At 30.0% G+C, this 21,324-nt stretch overlaps 1 protein-coding gene across 1 annotated transcript in view; it reads left to right on the top strand.

Annotated features, from left to right (window-relative positions):
• LOC100570193 (fatty acid synthase) overlaps window positions 1–19,510 on the top strand; it is a 32,766-nt gene extending 13,256 nt beyond the window's left edge. Inside the window, exons 18-32 of the mRNA XM_029491053.1 lie at window positions 14,515–14,666; window positions 14,730–14,885; window positions 14,959–15,270; window positions 15,331–15,533; window positions 15,597–15,818; window positions 15,898–15,985; window positions 16,049–16,225; window positions 16,294–16,473; window positions 16,547–16,730; window positions 17,020–17,191; window positions 17,256–17,380; window positions 17,438–17,685; window positions 17,761–18,006; window positions 18,100–18,340; window positions 18,926–19,510. Of these exons, the coding sequence (XP_029346913.1) occupies window positions 14,515–14,666; window positions 14,730–14,885; window positions 14,959–15,270; window positions 15,331–15,533; window positions 15,597–15,818; window positions 15,898–15,985; window positions 16,049–16,225; window positions 16,294–16,473; window positions 16,547–16,730; window positions 17,020–17,191; window positions 17,256–17,380; window positions 17,438–17,685; window positions 17,761–18,006; window positions 18,100–18,340; window positions 18,926–19,101 (2,882 nt within the window). The 3' untranslated portion in view covers window positions 19,102–19,510. The remainder of the gene's footprint in view (window positions 1–14,514; window positions 14,667–14,729; window positions 14,886–14,958; window positions 15,271–15,330; window positions 15,534–15,596; window positions 15,819–15,897; window positions 15,986–16,048; window positions 16,226–16,293; window positions 16,474–16,546; window positions 16,731–17,019; window positions 17,192–17,255; window positions 17,381–17,437; window positions 17,686–17,760; window positions 18,007–18,099; window positions 18,341–18,925) is intronic.
• The last annotated feature ends 1,814 nt before the right edge of the window (window positions 19,511–21,324 follow it).

Genomic DNA, 21,324 nt, shown 5'->3' with positions numbered 1-21,324 from the left:
AAACTTTGTAATTAAATAAAACATTGGTTGTGAAATATTAAAATGAGCATACAATGATTTTTACATTGATATTATTATAAAGTAAAATTACACTTTATACATTAAATATTATATACCTACACCAATAGCTAACGAAATCTATTCCAATGAAAGGTACATTCCTAACTCTTTAACATACGATGAGTTTCCCATCCAATATCACAATATTAAAAAAATAACAATCTCTATCTGTATCTAAGGCTTATTATGTTATCGATTGATATAACAATTAGATTTCTGTAAATCAGAATATTCCAGTGATAAGGACTATTGTTATGAATTACTAAACGAAGCGACCGTGTAATCAAATAATACACGAGTGTGCACAGTGTGCCTTTATTATCGAATTAAAGAAGTCTATGAACATGTTTATTTCATTTTAACGATTAACCGTCATCCAGACTACAAGTCAGGTTTAATTTTATTTGGCCAGTTCATCTATTGTGCCGATCTTAAACTTTCTTGGCACGTATCAGTACGATGCGTGGTACACCAATCAGTAGAATAAGCAATCAAAATAATACAATCACAAAAAAAAAATTAAGATAATACAACATTAATATTACCAATATCGTGTACTTCAACTTGCTCCTGCCACAACAATTACCTACGCCAAGCACAATGAGAAAAAATAGTTCAATGTAACGAATATAGGTAATAGCTATTTCGAGGAGCTACCAGACGTCCACCGAATATCTTCAACCGTCAGCCGTTTGTTTAACCAACCTAAAAAACAATAAAAATAAACCCACTCTCAAAAATTACAAAGGATATTTTAAGAACCACAAAATCTCGGTTGAGCCAGTGGATGGGTTTGTATTTTTGCTTCATCGTCATCAGAATATCACTCTTAATATTCTACCAGAAGCAATTGCAATAAAAATAACATCAATTAAAAACCCCAGCATATAATATGCAATTTACTCGCCAAGGATAGCGCAGACCTCATTCAATCTTACAGACCTTGAAACCCTCATTTAACAACTACACGTCCATATCTAAGTACCTTGTCCCTTCCTATTACTCGGTGACTTTAATAATAGAAATACTTTATAACTATAAGTTCTAACTACACAGATAGTCGAGGAAAAAATATTGAAAAACTTTTAGATAGCGACTCAATAGTCCTCCTCAACGATGGCAGTTATATACATGACATAAAGCTATTCACAATAGCTTCTCCGCCATCGATTTATAAATTGCATCCGCATCATTAGAAGCATCAATAGATTGGTCCGTCCAAATGCCATGCAATTGTAATGGTCATTGGCCGATAACCTTAAAACTATTCAAATTTAAACAACTCCCAAATGGCTTCTACGAAACCCCAACTGGTCCTAATTCTCTAACATGGTCGACAACCTATTAGTAAGCAAACAATTTAAAATTCTTTTTCAAACAAATCTCTGAACAGATATAGACAATAGTATAAACTATTGTCTATAGTATTACTATAGTAATATAGTAGAAACATTTTCAAGTACTATCACTGAAGCCGCTGAATGCACAATAAGTAAAATCCTTTCGTAAAAAAAAAAGTCTCGTGTAGAATGAGAATTGCGAGTCAGTGATTAAAAACTACAAAATAGCACTAAATTGCTTCAGGAAAACAGATAACAAAAAACATATTTTTAAACTTTTAAAGTTATAAAATAATTTCCTGGTAGTATTAACTAATTTATCTACCTATATGATAATTCCATTTGAATTTTTCATCAATTATTGATCATTTAATATGATTTACTCTTTGAATATATGGACGATTACAGAATACAATTTAAATAAATGAATAAAAATAACAATAATAATTTAAAAAGAGTTACGTAAAATTCACTGATCATTGATTAATTGCAATAGGTTGGTTAATGGTTATATTAATGCGTACAATAAATAAAAAACTAATTTCTATAAACATTAACAAAATAATAAAATCATGTTTTCAGATATGTTTGTAATAATTAGGATAATATTAATATATATTATTATGCTTATTTATATATATATTGCACTGCGCCGAAACTAATTAATAGTCAAAGTGTGACCTTTGTTATCGAATATAAAACTGCAGTACACGTTTGTTCCTAAAATATAATCATAATGCCTACATATTATATGTAACGCGGGAATAGGTTTTAGATAAATTGTATACATTTTTATTTTTTATTATTATTTTTGATATACATGTCCATTCTCATTTTAGTGTTCAATCGTCATTTAGACAAATCAGATTTCATTTCACTAGTAATAGTGTTAATCTCGAGCCGATTTTCACTTCTGTGGCATTTTCTTCATAATATATTTTTGGACAACAAATAATTAAAGGTTCGTACGATTTTAATTCCAGAGTGTAGCTATACAGATAATATATGTTTATTAACATTTTTGACGTGTCATCATTTTCAAAATATTTTTTTCCTCTAAAGCAATTTTTATACGTATGAAATTTTTGACTTTTTTTATTCATGTTGGTAAAATTTTTATTTTTTGTAAAATCTAGTACAATAGGTATGTGCTTCACAAGTGTTTCTTCTACCTATTTCAAAATATCGATAATATACCTACATATTATAGTATAAATGAATTTATAAGTGTCTGAAATTTAAATTTTGACAAAATCACAGGATATCTAAACTTCTAAACGTTGTAGATAGCGATATTTCCTGATATGATTTTATTTCTTTTGTTGTCATTCAAAATAAAATGTATAGAGACTTGAAACTTTTCTTCAATGAACCTATAATATATTATTATTTTCTACACTCAATTAGTTCAAATTTAACACAATATCCATTCCGTGACCTACTCAATGACGATAGGTCACGCCACACTTCAATGAAGGTTTATAGTTTTAATAAATAATTTAAATTTGTTTATAATATTTGTTATTGATAATTTATAGTAGTGTTAAATGTGTTTATTTTAATTTGTATTTTTAGTTATATATTTATTTATGAATTGTATTTATTAGTACCTAGTAAGCAAACTGCAAAGCTTGCCACCCAAATAATTTATTTCGGTTTCGCGTTTATGGCGCTAAATGTAAGATTTTAGATTTGTGTCTTCATACATTAGAATATAAAATTCATACAAACGTTTTCAGGGGTTCATAACCGTAATTATTTCATCGAACGGCTGTGGTTCGGGAAAATTTAAATTTAATAACTATAGTTTCACATATAATAAATAGGTACCGTCCTGATTTTTAGATTATTTAACTCCTTATAATATAATTTAAACTCAGAAAATGTTACTGATATATGATATGGTAGTTACTGTATAATATTAGGTACTGAATGAACGTATGTAGGTATTGTAATGAAGTAAAATTCACGAACGTGTGTTGATAACGACAACCATTAATTATTATTTGTTCCTGTTTTTATATTTTATTCTTAATCAATAATCATTATTAAGCAACTATAAATTACGAAATTGATAAAGCCGTAATAAATTTATTCTATAAATGACATAACAAATTAAACTTGCAAAACAAAACTGGTAAAATCAATATATGTTGTAGGCATGGAATATTTCGAGTGCAACTCGCCATTGAGTATTTCACTGTAATGAATCAATTCGATTCAATAAAATAAATAAAATAACCTAAAATCATTGCATACGATATGACAATTCCAACAGGAGACTGCGGTGTTTCAGCCTCTATTTTTTTAGCCATTTTATTATTTTGAAACCTTTGCAAATTTTAACTGTACCGTCTGGTTTCAATAATAATATAGTTGGAGACTGGATTTGATCACTGACAACTATAGTCAACGGGATCCAGAATATTACCTACCTACGTTGTAACCAAACACTCAAATTTATTTTAAATTTTTTCTTTTAGTACCAATTAAATAAACCGCTATATAATAGGCTTGAAAAAAATATTGCCACAGTTTTGATTTTAAATTTTAATACGATTTCGTATTTATTAAAAGTGCCTAATTTATCTTTAAAAACATTATTATAATGTTATAGATATTATTATAATTTTTCAATTTTTCAATTATTTTTAATTATTATTAACATTAGAATGTATAAGGCCTAAGACCTAGCTAATACCCTGAAAAAACCTTTTGAAATAAATCTAGGTAAATATTCGAAAATTATATAAAAAAAAAAAAAACGGGTAAGTGGATGTCGCTCTGTTGTACAGTAGGTTACAAGTGTATATTGTATTAAATTTGAATTTAATGATATAATAATATTATTGTATACGAAAAACGATTCTGAGTGGAACGATGAATGTATTTATTTTACAATGATATGTGTGTTTTAAAATTTTTTTTTGTGTCTGTCATCACCTTTTAGTAAAAGTACTTTGATTTTCTTCAACAGTATCTTTTCTGATAGGAAAGTGAATCTAGTTGATACTTTGGTGGGTCAAAAGTGAATTTTTTCCAGTAGTTTTCAAAAGCGTCGTGAAAAACAAAAGAAAAATTAAGGAAAAACGGGAATTGTTACGCAAAATCTGTTTTCGATAAAATTGATTTTGGTTTTTGGTGTAACTTTAAAACAAATTATCGTAGATAGGTACATGACATTTTCACTGGTTGTTTATATTTCCATTTTCTATTCATGTTAAAATTTTCAAAATATTTTGATTTGTTTTGAGCTGTTTACGGACAATTTCAGTTTCCAATTTTATTAGTTTTTTTTCTATGAATGTCAAAAAAACTTTATTTGTTGAGTAAAAATACTTGGACATTTAATACAAGGCTCCTCTACTATATTGTTACAATGACATTTGAAAAATATTAAAAATCCTTAGTCACAGTTATTTTTTTTTAGCAATATTAAAGTTCAAAAATTGACAAAACATGTAAAAATCACGAAAATTAGCAAATTATTTTGACTTAAGAATTCGTAAAAATTTTTCTTTTGAAATCTAAGATTGTGATCAATGATAGTATCACGGTTTATTGTTGATGTATATCGCGTTATAAGTACCTTATGGATATTGTGATATGATTAATTTTGAATTTATTATAGGTACTTATATTATAAGTCAATTTTCTTTTAATACCATAGATATAAGTATATAATATTATGTCTTATACCTAGACTAACATACCGTCTCCGCTCAGAATCGTTTTTCTTATACAATGATATTATATCATTGAATTCAAATTTAATACTATCCATTGTACAGTGACCCACTTGTAACCTACTGTACAGCAGAGCGACATCCACTTGCCCACCTTTTTAAATTCGTTTCTATGGTGATAAACAAAGCCTTAGAAATTAAAATCTCGTTTTAGTGGTTTTTCGTAATTTGTCAGTGGTTTTTCCCGTACACCATTAAATAACTATTGAGAAAATCGAAAAATTACCTCTTTAAAGTAACATATTTTTAGCACCTTCATAGCTAAGGGTTGAACATTTATATTGAAATTATATATTAAATAACCAAGAATAAAGATTTTAGTTATTTTTTTGTAATTTTATAATATTATTTCAACTTACCGGCTATAATATAATTAATATAAAAAAAAATTTCCTAGACTGACAAACCGTCTCCGCTCAGAAATCGTTTTTCGTATACAATGATATTATATCATTGAATTCAAATTTAATACCTTCCATTAGAGTGAGCCACTTGTAACTTACCGTACAGCAGAGGGACATTCACTTACCCCTTTTAGATTCTGAGCGGAGTGAAAGAATGTATTGGTTTTAAAATGATGTGTGTTTTTTTTTTGTCTGTCAGCATCATTTTGGATAGTAAGCATGCTTCGATTTTCGAGTTCAGCATTTCTTCTGATAGAAAAGTGAACCTAGTTGGTACTTTTGAGAGGTAAAAATTGAAAATTCCAAGTAGTTTCAGAAAGCGTCGATAAAAACTACCGACAAATTACGCAAAACCGATAAAATGGGATTTTAATTTCTAACGATTTGTTTATCATTATCACCATAGCAACGAATAAAAACTAATAATATTATAAGGATTATACTAACCGCTAAGAATCGTTTTTCGTATACAATGGTTTATCATTGTATTCAAATATAACACATACATTACAACTACTGTACAGCAGAGTGGTACCCACTTGTCTAACTTTAATATATATTTTTTAATTTAAACTTAACAATTTATAAAACAATAAGACGTCTTGACGGTTAAAATATTAAATTTATAGACTTCACTGACTAGTGACTGAATGCTTATATTATTGTCCTTAATATGATTAGATAATTATACCACTTACTTAAGAGGACGTCACACATACACACACACCAGCGTTAAAATATATAGGCACCTAATACACACGATCTGACATTTTCGAACATTTGCCGAATAAATGTTGTGTAGTTAGCTTTAATATAGGACTGAATTTACTTATAATAAAACTTAAAGGTAAAATATTATTCGTGTTTGTACATCAGTTTTGAGCAAGTTATGATTACCTATGTCAATTATTGCAATTAATATGCTTAAGAATATTAGTAATTAGATACCTACTAATTATAGTGTATCATAATAATCTAACGTACCTATAACGTATACATTTCTAATGTAAAGCGATTTTTACGACGAACAATTTTTATTTATTTTTTATTGAATATACCTATCTATATTATTATCATTGCAAATAATAGTTTTTAATTTTTAAAACAAAAAAAAATACCGCCCATTATTTTTCTATTCACTGGTAAAAGATAATATTTCATCAACAATTAATTCGTTATCAAGGGATAAATTAATTAAAAACTAATTATAATATCTAATGTAATGGGATTTTTTTTGGATAATGAACATTTACAATAATTATAGGTACCCATTTAATAATTGTTGAAAAAATAATCAAAGATTAGGAAATTATTCTAGAGCATAGTTTATCTGAATTACCACCGTTTCAATCAATTAAATTACGTACGTGTATACTATTATAATTATTGATAAAATTAATAACAATTTATTAATTTTCAGACATGCCGGAAGCATACGAAGTAGTGATATCGGGTATTGCTGGACGATTTCCAGAATGTAACTCCACTGAAGAATTCAAACAAAAATTGTACAATAACGCTGATTTATTGACAGTCGATAACAGAAGATGGTCTCCGGGTAAATTCAATTTTGAATAATTTAGTTATTGTCAGCTTTCTTTTGTAATAGATAATGCGTATTCAGTTGTATAAGCGATTATTTATCTTCAAGTTAATGATTAAAACATGTTCTAAACAGTAAGTTAAATATGTTTTATCACATAGGAATGTATGGTGTTCCGTCAAGGACAGGAAAGTTAAAGGAAATAAACAAGTTCGACGCAGAGTTTTTTGGAATTCATTCAAAACTGGCTAATGCCATGGATGCACAACTAAGGATTTTACTCGAGGTTACACACGAAGCAATAGTCGATGCAGGTATTTTTATAAGCTACTATTATAGGAAATGTATTTTTGTAGTAATCATTTAATTTGTACTTGTGACAAATCATTTAACATTCATAGGTGTTAACCCACAGGATATACGTGGAACAAGAACGGGAGTGTACGTTGGTATGATGACCACCGAATCGTCGGATTATTTTGAACGTACACCAGAAAAATGTCTGGATATGAAACTATCGGTGCAATTAGATCTATGCTGGCTAACAGGCTTTCATTTCAGTTCAATTTTAATGGTAATTATTAATTATTAAAATGTTCAGTATAAAAGAATTTGTTGGTTACGAACTTTCAAATAATTTTGAACAGGTCCGAGTGCTGCCATTGATACTGCATGTTCGAGCGCGTTATTTTGTCTACACGAAGCCATAACTGCGATACAGACGGGCCAATGCGATGCAGCTATTGTTGCAGGAACTAATTTGCTCTTAAAACCGGCTGTTTCAGTCATGTATCATCGGTATAATATGCTTAGTCCTACTGGAACAAGTAGACCTTTTGACATTGGTGGTTAGTTTAGTCGACAGGATGTATTAACGTTTACCATAATTAAAAAAAACATAATTATTTATATAATCCATTTAGCTAATGGTTACGTAAGAAGTGAAGCTATTATTGCTCTTTACATAAGAAAATCGTCAGATGCCAAACGTATATACGCGACTGTCGTAGGAACGTCGACCAATACCGATGGGTTCAAAATCGAAGGCGCAACATATCCTTCACAGTCAGTGCAAAGTCGGCTAATCAGAGATACTTACGCTCGTGCAAATTTAAATCCTAGTGATGTCCATTATGTCGAAGCTCACGGAACAGGGACCGGTGTAGGTCAATTGTATTAATTTTCACGATCATTTTTTAAATTATCTTATTAATATAGGTTGGAGACAAACAAGAGTTGAACGCCATTTCGGATGTATTTTGTGTTGGCCGTAAAACTCCTTTGCTTGTTGGCTCAGTTAAATCAAATGTGGGCCACGCAGAACCAGTATCGGGCTTAGTATCGATAGCTAAGGTGCTTTATGCATTGGAAACAGGGATTATTCCTGCTAATATTAATTTTGAAACACTGAACCACAATATTCCAAAACTCGTTAGTGGAGAACTGAAGGTATTATCACATATTTTGTTAAACTAAAATTAGATTGTATTAATTAATTTAAATGTACTAGGTTGTTGATAAGCAAACACCATTACCAGGAAATATGGTTTCTATTAATTCATTTGGCGTTGGAGGTACAAACGTTCATGTTATTCTAAGAGGTAACGATAAAAAAGCGCATGCAACGCCGTTGCCAACACTTGAAATTCCGAGGCTAGTATTTTTGTCAGGACGAACTAGAGACGCATTGACTGAACAATTTGAGACCGTTAGTAGTATATGATAATTTATAATTTAGTCTATAATTCTATCGAACCTACTATAATTTATCTGTATGCATGTTCAATTAATAATATACATACAATATTAGTTAAATATTATATTACCTTAAAATACTATATTGCAACTTAAGTAACTACGCCTAAATAGATATGGTATTTATTTTTTAGGTAGAGAGCTATGCGGATAACAATGATCTTTTATCTTTGATTGATGATATTTACAAATCTCCGATTCCCGGTTACAAGTTTTCTGGATACTCAATTCTCGGGGAAACTCCTCGGAATGTTGAAATAGCTGTAAGTTTTAAGTTAATTAGAAAACTGATGAAAAAAATTAAACTTATATATATTCTAGCAAGGAAACGTTCCCGGTGATAAAAGGCCAATCTACTTCATTTTTCCAGGAATGGGAAGTCAATCGTTAGATTTAGTCGCTGATTTAGTGAAGTTTAAAGTTTTTAAACAAACTGTAGACACTGCACATTCAATTTTAATTCCATACAACTTTAGTGTTAATGATTTATTTTATAAATCCGATGAAAATACTTTTAAAAGTATAGTCAATGTTACGATCACAATTATTATTGTCCAGGTAACTTTAGCTACCTAATTGCTAACTAAATATTGTATGCGTATAACAATCATGTATTGTTTTACATAAATATTGTTATTTTTAGATAGGTCTTGTTGATATCTTACGCTCGCTTGGTATCAACCCCGATGGTATCATTGGCCATTCAGTTGGTGAACTTGCGTGTGCATATGCAGATGGTTGCTTCACTTTGGAAGAAGCATTGATGACAATGTACTGGAGGTCTAAAATTTTAACACAAATTAACGTTCCAGCTGGAGCTATGGTTGCAGTAGGACTATCGTGGGAAGAGATGCAAAAAAGACTTCCCGCTGGTATAATCGCTGCTTGTCATAACAGTGCAGACAGTGTTACTATTTCAGGACCTAAAGACGTAACTTTGAAATTTGCCGAAACTCTAAGACAAGAAGGTATATTCGCTAAGCCCGTAGACTCGATGGGATACGCTTTTCATTCACCATACCTACATGAACTTATACCGTTGTTAAAACCGTATTATGATAAGGTACATAGGTTAATAGTCTTTATTACTCGTTAAAAAAAGACTTGATTATAATTCCCTTAGGCACTTTCCTCATTTATTTAAATGATAGTTATTTTAATATACGTACCTATTTTATTTTTATGTAGATAATGGCCAATCCTAAACCAAGATCCAGTCGATGGAAAAGTACTACATTTCCCGAACACAAATGGAATACACAGGAAGCCCAGTGCTCGTCAGCGGATTACCATTTAAATAATATAAGCTCACCGGTATACTTTCATGGTGCAATGAAGCATGTACCTGAAAATGCTATAGCGATTGAAATTGCCCCTCATTGTTTATTACAAGCTATTTTGAAAAGATCACTCTCTCCTACAGTTACAAATGTCAGTTTGACTAAAAAAACGGTTTCAAATCATGTGAAATTCTTATTGGAAGCAATTGGAAAGTAAGCATTTATTTATCTGGATTCTGGAACTTTATAATATTATTTTCATGTTAAAATATGATTCTATTTATTATAGGTTATATATTGCCGGAGCAGAGCCGCAATTAAAAAAATTGTATGGGAAAGTTGAGTACCCAGTAGTTAGAGGAACTCCAATGATATCTCCAATGTTGAAGTGGGATCATTCAAACGACTATGTAGTGCCCAATTTCGTCGAAAAAGTAATTTAAAACCGTTAAAATATGTTTTTTTTATAGATTTTATCACTCAGAAAAAAATTTTAATAGTTTTAATGAAAAACAGGCATAATTATTATTGTTTTCGAGCCTATGACGTGTATTCATAAAAATGTGAATATTTCTTTAATCGAAACATGAAACTTGTTCTTAATTAATACAATGCCAAGTATAATGTAATTTATTACATTTTTACTTAAATTAATGATATTTATGTAAAACGAATAGTATATATTATTAGTAAAACATTATTAAATTAAAGACCAATACTTCTTATTAAATAATTATAATTATTTTTAAATAAATTATAACGCTGAAAATTAATGATACCCAATCCTTAAAAGTAAAAATTGTTTTTTTTCTGAGTGTATGCATTTAGATTTTAGGTATCTATGTATTTATCTTTATGTATTTGATTAATCGTTTATAATTGAGTAATCCAATTTTATTCAAATGTAAACTTTTATTTTTAGAGTTCTGGTTCAGATGATAATCAAGTTGAAGTTGATATAAAAACAGATGAAAATAAATATTTAATCGGACATACTATTGATGGTCGTGTACTGTATCCAGCTGCAGGATATATAGTATGATTACCTACAATTTTTTTTTAATACTTCTTGTTTCAATGTTATTTAAGATACATTATGATATCCATACAACGAAAACCGCAGAATATGCCTTTATAGATATAGTGTGCTTTTTCTAAGACACTAAAAACTAAAAATGAATGTATATAAATATTATTGTTTAACTTTAAAGTTTATGTCTAGAACCATTTTTTTTGCATATAAGGGGGATGAAGTCGATCGTGTTTGAATGAAAATAACGTTTTAATATTTTTATTATAATACTGTAGTGACTTATCAGTGTGTGAAAAGCATAGGCGGAAATCCATTGACATTTCTTGGGCTAAAAAGACCTTATTCAAATAATATAATAGAAATCGAAACATAAACTTCATTGCGTATTTGCGTCGCATATTTAATTCAATTGAATGAGTCCAATCTGGATACAATAAACTTCTTCTTAACCTCCAGCACTAAATATCTTGATAAATAAATGGATAATGATTAATGAGACTGATAAATATTATCTGGTCTCCATAGCTCATAAAAAATTATTGTGTTCTTATGGTCGCTGCTTGAGTCTATATTTTAATAAAGAGGAATATTTAGGCAATGTGCAATCACATACCCGCTGACTGTGGTCTTTGAGTTAGTACTTAGCTGTAAATGATTAGTTTGAGTGCAGTAGTATTATACTAATACAGGTGTCGGTTACTGGGCTATCTATACCCGCGTTGCATGTCAATGGCACCACCGCCAACCTTGATAAGCGTGATGTTTTGCTCAAAACACGCTTCACATGAAAAACGCACGCCTCATCGAATGGTCTGATTATATTAATTTTTATTTTGTGGATTATTATCTACAGCGCGCATTGGATTTCAAATATTGATTACGTTGCCTATAATGGCTCATAGTGGCAATATTTAAGGGGTACGATGCAGGCAATTTTGTTATCTCGTCTTCACCGACGTTAGGTTTGTGTTAGTTGTAAATGATTATTAGTGTGAGTGTGGATCAATAAGCGTGTGGACGAGAGGACTAAGTTTTATAACACTCGTACGCGCTTGCACAAGTTATCGAAACTGACTTTGTTTTTGTTTTTCTAGTCCCCCCTCTCCTACCAAAAAACCAATAAGTATCGTCTCGATTCAATTTTCAACCAGAAAACTCCCAAAAGTTGAAAATTGAGGCGATTTTTAAAGTGAAACTTCCTGCCAGGGGTACGAAAAAAAAAAGATTATGTGCGTCACGGTGGACCGCCGTCACGTTGATATAACGTAGTTCATGAAGCTAGTAAATCACGGTATAACAGGTTCGATTCCGGTTAGGAACAACATTTTTGTTGCTTTTTTTTTGGTTTTCGTGTCTTCACGGACGATTATGACACCCAATGATCTATTATATTATTAAAAATATTAATTGTTATTATATTTCATAATCTATCTAAATGAAACATGATAAAATCAAACGAAAAAAATATGCTGTTAAAGGGATCGCATGTCACGTATTTTTCGTACGTTTTAGACTAATAAGCGGTGGTAAATTAAACATACTTCCGAATCTCCGATTTAAATTTTTAATATATGTATGAATTCTTTTGCAAAATAACTAGGCTTTCTAGGAAGTCGATTTTCAATTTTCAATTGTAAAGGACCATAAAATTTGGATATTTTTTTAAAAAATATCATGAAATAATTGCATTACATTTGTATTTATTTTGGGCTTTTTGCGTTTTATATCAAAAAAGTGGTGCCTACAAAGCATAGTCTAGGACCTTACAAATTCAACTCTTTTTTTCGAAATTACAATCAAACTTCAGGAAGTATGTTTAGTTTACTACCGCTTTTGCTAGTTTTTATAAGTGATGTATAGAAGAATATATTTCGTTTTTCTCGATTTATTGACATGTGCGTGTGCGTGCGAGAGTTTCACACGATAGATTCCAAACGTATCTACGCACATTAATGATAATTTACTTCGCACACAACCACACTGCGTAACGAGTAAAAGACATCGAATTGTCTATACACAACCCCTTATTAAATCGCCACCTTCAATCCCCTTAAGATCATGAGATTCGTTTGATTTTGGCATGTTTGATTTGATAAGGTTGATAAATATAACAAAAATTAATATTTTCAAAATATAATAGATTTTAGTTTTTTGGTTTTATTCCAATACACAAACCAAATATTCTACCAGTTGAAAAACTGAAAGAAGTTTCACTTCATCCTCGCGCACTCGTTACACTCACAGTTATTTTTCTCTTCTAATAAGTGATGAAGAACAAAAAACATACATTATTGTAAAACCCACTGCTCTGAATTAGAAATAGGTATATAGTATTTTTTTGTAATGACAATCAATTTTGGTATATGAAAAATCACCTATTATAGTTAAAATAAGGACAAGTTTCAAATCAAACAGAATAGTTTTTTTTTAAACTAACATCATTCAAAACCGATTCTTACAGTTTTTACTGGATTTTTGATTTAATAATATAACTATTATCAACAGAAATTATATAAAAAATTACGATATTGAAAAATAGATTTATAAAAAAATTTTCCTCATTTGGTTACTAACTGATAGTATTTATATTTATGGTATTTATTTGTATACGAATTGTTAAATTGTAGACATTAGTGTGGAAAGCTATTGCCAAATTACAAGCGAAATGGTATGAAGATGTTCCAGTCATTTTCCATAATATAAGATTTCTTAGGCCAACAGTTCTTAATATTGAGGGTACATAAAATCATCTTAGGTAATTTTATTTTCAATTAAATGTATGCTATTTTTGTATTAAGGCAGTGTCCTGTTCAACATTAACATACTTAATGGATCAGGCGAGTTTGAGCTCCTAGAAGGAGGGTCTTTAACAGTTTCGGGTTGTGTAAAATTACTAAACGAAAGTTCTGAAGAAAATCAAATGGAACATCTCACTACCATTTCAGAACAAATGGATTTGAATTCTGATGATTTTTACAAGGAATTGAGACTTCGTGGATATCAGTATAAAGATGAATTTTTAGGTTTTGTGAAAGCAAACAAAGAAGGTAAGCTTTACAAACGATTTGTATACAAGATAAATATAGCTATGTTGTTGTTTTTTAGGATCCAAAGGTAAAGTTGCATGGACCGGAAATTGGGTATCTTATATTGATACACTTTTACAATTTGAACTTATATCTATCAAAACTAGAGAACTTCGTTTACCAACTTACATCAAAGAAGTTATAATTGACCCCGTGTACCATAAGCAAGTAGCTAAAGGATCGTTGAACAGTAAAGGTAATGCATAAAAACCTAAAGGTCGAATGTACACAGTAACTAAAAACATATTTTATTTGGCATATACTTAGAAATTGAAGTAAACCATTTTAGCTATGCTAAAACAACGCAATCGGGTGGAGTTACTATTTCTAATTTGAAAGTGACACCGGCTCCTTTGAAAAAGAATGCACAACTTCCAGCCACTCTGGAACGTCACTCGTTTATTCCGTTCACGTATACAGTAAGTGTTTAATTAATTCGAAAATTGTCAGTAAAACAAATGTGTTGTGTTTTGTTTCATTAGTCAAAAGACTTATCTACGTACGAGGTTCTTTACTCTTTGATTGGTTTATTCATGGAAAACATAGGAGTACACCATGTTAAAGCAGCAGAAGTCCACAACAAGAGCGTATTGGCTTTCGATATTGTTCAAATAATAGAAGCAGAAGCAAATTTTTATGTAAGGAATTTTAGAAATCTGATCGATTTTTTTTATTTAGGTATATAAATTGACGACCTTTACGTTGATTTAGGTGAACTATACAGTTCTTTCGAACAAGCCAGTTAATATCGATCAAAGCAAATTATCGTCATTGGATATTGAGATTGTTGAGTTCAATATCCAAAATGCATCGTTGCCTGATGAATACCATTTGATAGTTGCCGACGATATTCAGTTTGATGGTACATTATTGGGTAAAATTTCTGCGGCTCTAGCTCCGAGAGGATTTGTTCTTTTGGTCGAAAATACGGATGCCATTTCTACGTCAACACTGACATCATTTAATCTCCAAATGGTGACTGTTATTGAAAACGATAATAAGAAATACTTCCTCTTAAAAAAAGTAAGTTAATATTATCATACAGTTTTTTTAAATAATTTATTATATTAAATACTCTTTTAGGTTTCTCCTAAATACGAGTACTCAATTTTCAACATCGAGGATGAACAGTTTTCGTGGGTTGAATCATTGAAAAAAGAACTAGCCGATATTAAAGGAAATACAAACAAAAAAGTTGTAGTTTATAGTGATAAAAATATCAACGGTGTTCTTGGGCTGTCTAAATGTTTAGTAGAAGAATTTAGTGGTGAAGAAAATCCCATTAGGTAGTAAATTTATTTCATGATAAATATAACCGTGATATAATAATATATATATATATTCTATAGGTGCATACTCGCCGAGCCTGGTAAAAAATATACTTTGAAAGATTTTGCCACACTGCTTGAAATCGATTTGTTCTTTAACGTGGAAAGATATGGAATTTGGGGATCCTACAGACATTTACCGATCGATGCAAGACTTGCTTCAATTGTTCAAACAGCTGATGCTCAAGTGTCCGTACTTTCCAAGGGTGATCTGACAACACTTCAATGGGTTCAATCTTCAAAGTAGATATATTATACTACATTTTCTTATCATAAATGGTTTGTCATCTTGTGTTTATTTTCGATTGCATGTTATTTGTAGATATTCCAACAGTTACGACAGCAATGATTCCATAAAAATATCATATGCTAGTGTTAATAATGTCGATTTAGCAGCAATTTCTTCAATGGTGAATGATTTACTATTCAATCATATTTTTATACGATTTTATGTCACATGTATATTTTCTTAGAAAACTGATTTTGGAGTAGAGTTTTCCGGTATTAAAACAAATGGTCAAAAGGTAATGGGATTGGTTAAAACTGGCGCTCTTTCAACGACAGTCAATCAGAAGAATGCTCTTTTATGGAATGTACCCTCAAATTGGACTTTGAGACAAGCCGCCACTGTCCCATACTCTTACTATGTGGTAAGATGTCTGCGGATAATAAAATCATATTATTTGGGTTTAATAAACAAATTTTTAATATATTTTAGGCCACCTACGCTCTAATTCAAAAAGGGAATTTATCGGAATCTAAGAATGTGTTGGTATTTATTAGTGAAAATAGTGTAAGCTTTGCGGCTATATCCATTGCACTCTCTTTCAAGTGCAAAGTGTTTGTCATAGCTGAAACTAATGAGCAACTTGAAGTTATTAAAACCACCTACCCAGAAGTGAGTTATTAAAATATTTATAAGAATGTAATATATTACGGCGTACCTAATATTAAATGTATATTAAATAAAGGTGAGTCAGTTTTCAACTACAAGGTTTGATGCAAAGTTTATTCACACGGTTTTAAAGTTGACACTAAATAAAGGAGTTGATTACGCTATTCTGTCCAAATATTGTTCCAATCGTCTGCCAGAATTGCTTGCTGATAATGCAAAAATCATCAACACCGAAAATACAGATGTTTCAGTTTTAACAAGTAAATTTCAACATATATGTTTTTCTATTTATAATTTGAATTACATTTAAGAAGTGACTTTATAGACAATTTCTGGTATTCAAAACTTAGATTTCATATCATAAATAAAATATATTCTTTTCTTTAACTAGTGAATACATATTTTTATTGAAATTTATATAGGTGTTTCAATATATTATGTAGGTACTACGTGTCAAACATTACTTGCTCAAAAAATAATAAACATTTATTCGTCAAGTTTATTGATTTTTCTAGTAAAAAAAATAACTAATATTAATTTTATTCTTAGATTCACAAAATGGGTTTGGAGTTGTGTCAGCTAAATTTGAAGATATTCCTATTTTAAATAATTCGTCTGTTGACAATATTTATTCATTCATAGAATCAAGATTAAAACTTGACGTCGTAAAGCCTCTACCGTTCACTATTTATCAATATTCTGATGTCGAGTCTGCTTTCAGGTAAACTAAAATAATATATTATGTTATTGTTTAAGATTAAAATATATATTATTTTTTTATGTAGATCATACGCTAGTAATAAGACTGGAAATAAGATAATCGTTGAAGTGACTGGGGAGTCTCCAAGATTAAACTTTCCAGCATACCGACGGGTGTACTTTGATCCAAGCAAAAGTTACATACTATCAGGTAAAACTAGTTGAAAATATATATTTAGATTGTAAATTTAATTGAAATTTATACTAGGTGGTCTTGGTGGATTTGGAATGGAACTCACTGAGTGGGCTATTGAACGCGGGGCAAGAAATATTATTCTCTGTTCTCGGAGTGGAATTCAAACTGGATACCAGAAATATAGGTTAAATATTTGGAAAAGCCAAAATATCAAAGTGGAAATCGGCACATTTGACCTCACTACATTGTCGGGAGCTAAGGATACTGTTGAATTGGCCCTCAGTTTAGGACCACTTGGTGGAATTTTCAACTTAGCGGGGGTACCATTTTTCTCGCATTTTTTTTTATTGATTTTCAAAACGTCACTAATTAAAGATTTTTATTTAACAAATTAGGTTTTGAGAGACGGAATCTTTGAAAACCAAACAGTTGAAAACTTCCAAACCGTATACAACAGTAAAGTCTTAACCACTAAATATTTAGACGAAGCTTCGGAAGGCGTTAGCAAGGATTTGGAATATTTCGTCACATTTTCCTCCATTTCGTGTGGCCGGGGTAACAGAGGACAAACCAATTATGGTTATGCAAACTCCATCATGGAACGAATTTCAGAGCAAAGACAAAAACGAGGTCTGCCAGCGGTAAGAATCACCAAGTCACATTGTATCCAATACATCGGTACCTATAATGGTTGTTTTAGAATCAATGTTTTTATACTATATTTTATTTCACAGCAATCTATTCAATGGGGAGGCATCGGTGACGTCGGAATGGCTTATTTATTAACTCGTGGGAACGAAGAAAAAGAAATCAATGGAACTCTGGCCCAAAAAATATCGTCTTGCCTAGCGGCGTTGGATACGTTATTAACACAAAGTTCAGCCGTCGTTGCTTCGCATGTGATACCAACCAAAAGAAAACTGACGGAAAATTCAAAATCACAATCGCTCACAGAAATTGTTTCCGGAATTATGGGTAATTATTTGTACAATACGGATTACGAATTATTAAAAATAAAATGTTTTTTATTGTTTTTGTGTCATGAATGATAGTAACCATTCATATATTATATAGTCAACTATATAACCTTTAACTTATATGTCATAATGATAGTTCTGTATTTAAATGAATTTTTTTATCGTGACAATTGTTATTAGATGTATTTTTTGATATTTTTTTCTTTCATAATTTGATTACTTGAAAAATCTTGAAATCTTTTTGAAATTTTGATGAGAGTGAGAATGGAAATGAGAATTTAGTGTTTTGTTACAATAACGTTTTCCGATAACTTTGATGAATATAAATCTTCTCTAAATGTATAGTTTATGTTTATTTTAGTCATTTAGGTCAAAGGATACATAACTAAAATTAGTTTTTGGAGTTTTTGAGTTGAATTCTTTAGTATTTTACTATTTTACAATACTACCTAATATTTTGCTTGTTATAAAGAACAAAATTAGATAATTAAATTTAATATTTGTATAATGATATTTTTATAATAATAGGCATTTCTCTTTTGTTAATATTATGACATTTTTAATATTTTCTTTTGTAATTCAGGGATTCAAGATCCGCATTCTGTTAAGCCTACGTCTACCTTAGCTGACTTAGGAATGGATTCCTTGATGGGAGTTGACATCAAACAGACGATTGAACGTATGTTTGGACTCACCTTGAACAATACCCAAATTCAACAGCTGAAGTTTAGTGAATTGGATAATGTTGGTACTAACTGAAACTATATTTACAAATTTTCATTGACAATGTTAAAGAACAACATATTTGAATTAGTTTCTTTTTTTTGTAACTATTATATTAATGTACTATGTTGCCTATTGTTTAAAACTATATTTAACCATATAATGACTTGAGTTAATATAGGAATTAATAATATCCATGAAATTTAAATGGGCCTCCTAAAGACACCATAATATACACTTATATAAATAGGTAATGTACCTAAATAGAGCTTGATTTGTGGGAGGAGTCACGGCTACATGGGGCACATATCGCTAGGCGTCCACAATAGTATTTTATCCTAAGCTATAAACTATAATTAATACGTTTTTTAAATTTATATTTGTACAAATACTTACTTACCTACTTTATATTTTTTTACAATTTAAGACATATTATTATTTAGATTGTGAATAAAAATAATAAACACTTTAATGTTATTAGTTAAAATATAATATTGACAATTGTTTATACTATTATTTTATACTTTTTTCCACTATTCCATATATCAGCATCATTGTCGGTGTATTTTATTTTTACCATCTGTTTTATGTTTAGCATCTATTTTTATGGACAAAATACTTTGAATCTTACTATAATAACTTGAATTGTGTATTTATTTGAATTTTGAACATCGGTGTGTACTTATATATTATGCCAGTAAAGAAAAGATAAATTCCATAAGCACGGACCTTCAAGCACATAAACAAAGTATATCATCGTCCAATACAGTATTTTGTCTTAAATATTTAAAAGTTTATTATGGGCATAATATCAATACAGTACCTCTATTTATTTTTGTAATATAAAATATCTGTGGATCCAGACCTGTAACCACAAACCGCATAGTACTATAGTACTATAATAGTTAGTATATAAGTGTGTCGTCTGTGTTTCGAACTTCCAAGCATCGAGGTAGATAAATATTCACTAGACGTACCGTGGTTGTGATTAAAAGTCACATATTTCTATACCATAATAGGTACGTAATATTATGAAAGCTGTGTTATAAGTACAGAATTTACTGTTATCAATCGAAATCGTCGACCACTATAAACTAATAATAACTATGAACACTAAATAATAGTGGAAATTAGTGTTAAACTTTTTCTGTTAACTTCACGAAAAACATTGTTTATTTCCATAAACAACATTATGAACCTATTTAGGTATTATTATTACTATACCTACCTATGGGGCTATAACATCACATAATTGCTACGAATTATTTTAATATGCAAAATCAAAACTTTACAATCGATATAATAGTTGAAAGAATATTCAAAGTAGGCACTAAATTCCATAATTCGGTCTCCACCTTATCGTTTTTGCGAGTCGTCCCGTTATTTTTCACGCACAGAATAATATTATTACGGTCTGTGTCCGTTACACGTTCAAGTGACAGATGTCCGACACTTTCGGCGTTTAAAATGTCCATTAAAGTATTAAGGTAAATGACGTGGCAGACGATTGGCGTGAGAATGTTTTATATTATTATTATGCGCACACGCTCTAAGATTTATATTGTACGATAGGTGTTTTACCTGCAGTGTACACACAAGCATAATATTTTTTATCGTAGACGCTTTACGGAAAAGCCGAGAGAGGTGCCCATCGATGATATAACAATAACAATACACATATCGCTATGTTATATTATTATTATTTATATTTTGCTATCGTGTGGAATAAACACTCGAGCTTTTCAATCGGTAAAAATAAATTAATGTGGCGTCCACGACCATTCGAACGAGGAACAGATATCACAAGTTATTATAATAGATGATACGTTTATATTGAGAAGGACCGTTCAAAATAAGTGTTTTATCAGAGTATTTTTACACGGCGATACATCAATAATACAAACGCCACCGGTCAAGACGCCGAGTAGGTACCTAATATTATTTACAGTTCCAATAATTGCTCATATTTGCAGATTTATATTCCTATACCTATTATATGTTTACAAATCTTAAACAATAATATAATAAACAGCTAGTGGTACACCTCATTAAACCATAGACTGCATAAACGTTAGATATTAATATTAATAGGTCTATAATGCATATTCAACCACCAAGATTCGATTTAAAAGAAGGCTAAATTTTTCTTTTTTGGAAATCATGTAATTTACAAAATTATTATGATTTTTAAAAATAATAAATGGTACTTTGCAAAATTTTATCGATAAAATGAATATTATAATATCTGTATATATAAAA

Source organism: Acyrthosiphon pisum, chromosome A3 (assembly GCF_005508785.2).
Source record: "Acyrthosiphon pisum isolate AL4f chromosome A3, pea_aphid_22Mar2018_4r6ur, whole genome shotgun sequence".
NCBI classification, from domain to species: Eukaryota; Metazoa; Arthropoda; class Insecta; order Hemiptera; family Aphididae; genus Acyrthosiphon; species Acyrthosiphon pisum.
This window is presented reverse-complemented; position numbering and strand designations above follow the sequence as displayed.